The sequence below is a fragment of the Alosa pseudoharengus genome, unplaced genomic scaffold (genome assembly GCF_046254945.1).
Source record: "Alosa pseudoharengus isolate Yale_2024_CS ecotype anadromous, Long Island Sound unplaced genomic scaffold, YU_APseudo_1.1 YU_APseudo_1.1_scf_18, whole genome shotgun sequence".
NCBI classification, from domain to species: Eukaryota; Metazoa; Chordata; class Actinopteri; order Clupeiformes; family Clupeidae; genus Alosa; species Alosa pseudoharengus.
Genome location: NW_027468650.1, coordinates 4,595,821 through 4,598,320, shown reverse-complemented (window position 1 = coordinate 4,598,320; position 2,500 = coordinate 4,595,821). Strand labels below are relative to the sequence as shown.

At 47.2% G+C, this 2,500-nt stretch overlaps 1 protein-coding gene across 1 annotated transcript in view; it reads left to right on the top strand.

Annotated features, from left to right (window-relative positions):
- relch (RAB11 binding and LisH domain, coiled-coil and HEAT repeat containing) overlaps positions 1-2,500 on the top strand; it is a gene marked incomplete in the record, with an annotated part of 53,255 nt that overhangs the window by 13,237 nt on the left and 37,518 nt on the right. Inside the window, 2 exon segments of the mRNA XM_076290129.1 lie at positions 688-779; positions 1,545-1,808. Of these exon segments, the coding sequence (XP_076146244.1) occupies positions 688-779; positions 1,545-1,808 (356 nt within the window).

Here is a 2,500-nt window from a genome sequence, read left to right as displayed (position 1 = left end):
CCCATAAAGTAGTTAAGAGCCCATAGAGTAGTTTACTGAGCCCATAGAGTAGTTTACTGAGCCCATAGAGTAGTTTACTGAGCCCATAGAGTAGTTAAGAGCCCATAGAGTAGTTTACTGAGACCATAAAGTAGTTAAGAGCCCATAGAGTAGTTAAGAGCCCATAGAGTAGTTTACTGAGCCCATAAAGTAGTTAAGAGCCCATAGAGTAGTTTACTGAGCCCATAGAGTAGTTTACTGAGCCCATAGAGTAGTTAAGAGCCCATAGAGTAGTTTACTGAGCCCATAGAGTAGTTAAGAGGAAACAAGTTTACTGAGCCCATAGAGTAGTTAAGAGCCCATAGAGTAGTTTACTGAGCCCATAGAGTAGTTAAGAGGAAACAAGTTTACTGAGCCCATAGAGTAGTTAAGAGCCCATAGAGTAGTTTACTGAGCCCATAGAGTAGTTAAGAGGAAACAAGTTTACTGAGCCCATACAGTAGTTAAGAGCCCATAGAGTAGTTAAGAGGAAACCGAGTTTACTGAGCCCATCTACAGTATCTGTCAAAGGTCTCTGTGACCACTTGCCTGATTTTTAACTGTAGTACAGTATCTTCACAACAGGAACCCGCAAATGTAGCAATTCACTCTCTCATTCAATCTTTTTTTTTTCTTTCTTTCTTTCTTTCTTTCTTTCTTTCTCCGCAGCAAACAGAGGTAGTGGAGGAGTTGGAGTACCAGATCAGCCTTTTAAACAACGAGAAACAGACCCTAGCCGAGCAGATCAAGAAACTGCAAAGGTACTGCTCTCTACATCACCTACCCTCCACTTCACCGTCATACACGCACGTGTGTGTGTGTGTGTGTGTGTGTGTGTGTGTGTGTGTGTGTGTGTGTGTGTGTGTGTGTGTGTGTGTGTGTGTGTGTGTGTGTGTGTGTGTGTGTGTGTGTGTGTGTGTGTGTGTGTGTGTGTGTGTGTGTGTGTGTGTGTGTGTGTGTGTGTGTGTGTGTGTGTGTGTGTCCCAGTGTGTCGTTATGAGATGGCCAGAGATCCCCGAGGAGGCGGCACTGTGGCGGCCATTTTGGTCCAAGTCTGGCCTAATCACTCTCTTCGTGAGAACCACTAATCAGAACTGGCACTAATAAGAACCACCTTGCTCAGCCAGCCAACCACACACACACACACACACAGAGTCAGGAACACAACTATTAAACATTCAGAGGAACACACAATTTAGAAACAAAAACACCGACACAAGCAGACAGCCACAGACACGCACTCAGACATAAGCACACAACCACAGACACCAATTCAAAGACACACAAAGAGTCACACACTACTGCACAAACACTCAAGGACAAGCACACACACACACACCCCACTTCCAACGGCTAGCGCTCCCAGATTTGGCTACACTCCTCCAGTGAAGTGCTCCTCTCATTCTCTCATTCTCTCTCTTAATCTCTTCTGTCATTCAGTCTCTTTTTAAAAAAAAAAAAAATCTATTCCTCTCATCATTGTCAATTGCTGCTGACCCTTGGGTCCTTGACCTTTTTATTCACAGCGAAATCCAGGAACTGAAGAAGAATGTCTCGGCCCCGCTATCCGTCGGCACGGAGACGGGTCAGTCCCGGTCGGACTCGGCGGCGGAGGACCGGCCGTCGCTGGACAACGGGCAGTATCTGGACATGCGGGGCGTGACGGAGGGAGACGACGGGAGGGGCTCCGGCGCTAGCCCCGCACCACCCACATCCACAGCCCGCCACGGCAAGTTAAAAAGCCAGTCGCCCGGACGCAAGGAGCCCGTCCAGTTTGACCAGCCCAACAGGTGAGACTCTCCTTCTCTCACACACACACACACACACACACACACACACACACACACATTACGGCCAGCCGTGGCCTACTGGTTAGCACTTCGGACCTGTAACCGGAGGGTTGCCGGTTCGAACCCCGACCAGTAGGCACGGCTGACGTGTCCTTGAGCAAGGCACCTGACCCCTCACTGCTCCCCGAGCACCACCGCTGTTGTTGCAGGCAGCTCAATGCGCCGGGATTAGTGTGTGCTTCACCTCACTGTGTGCTCACTGTGTGCTGAGTGTGTTTCACTAATTCACGGATTGGGATAAATGCAGAGACCAAATTTCCCTCACGGGATCAAAAGAGTATATATACTTATACATATACTTATATACACGCACACGCACACGCACACACACACACACATACGCACACACACACACACACACACACATACACACACCCTTGTACTGTATGGAGTAAATGCCACCTTGTGCTCTTTTAAAGCACAATGCAAATAATGTAAATACAAACAACCAAAACATGAAGTTATAATCATCACATCAGATTTGACCTTCCCATGAAGTTATAATCATCACATCAGATTTTGCCAACAAATTAGTGTGAGGGATGAATAATGAATTGAATGATGTGAGTTTGATCTTTCTGCCTCTGGTGAGTTCATTGCAAAGAAATATTCGTTTCTGAAGCGTGTTGGGG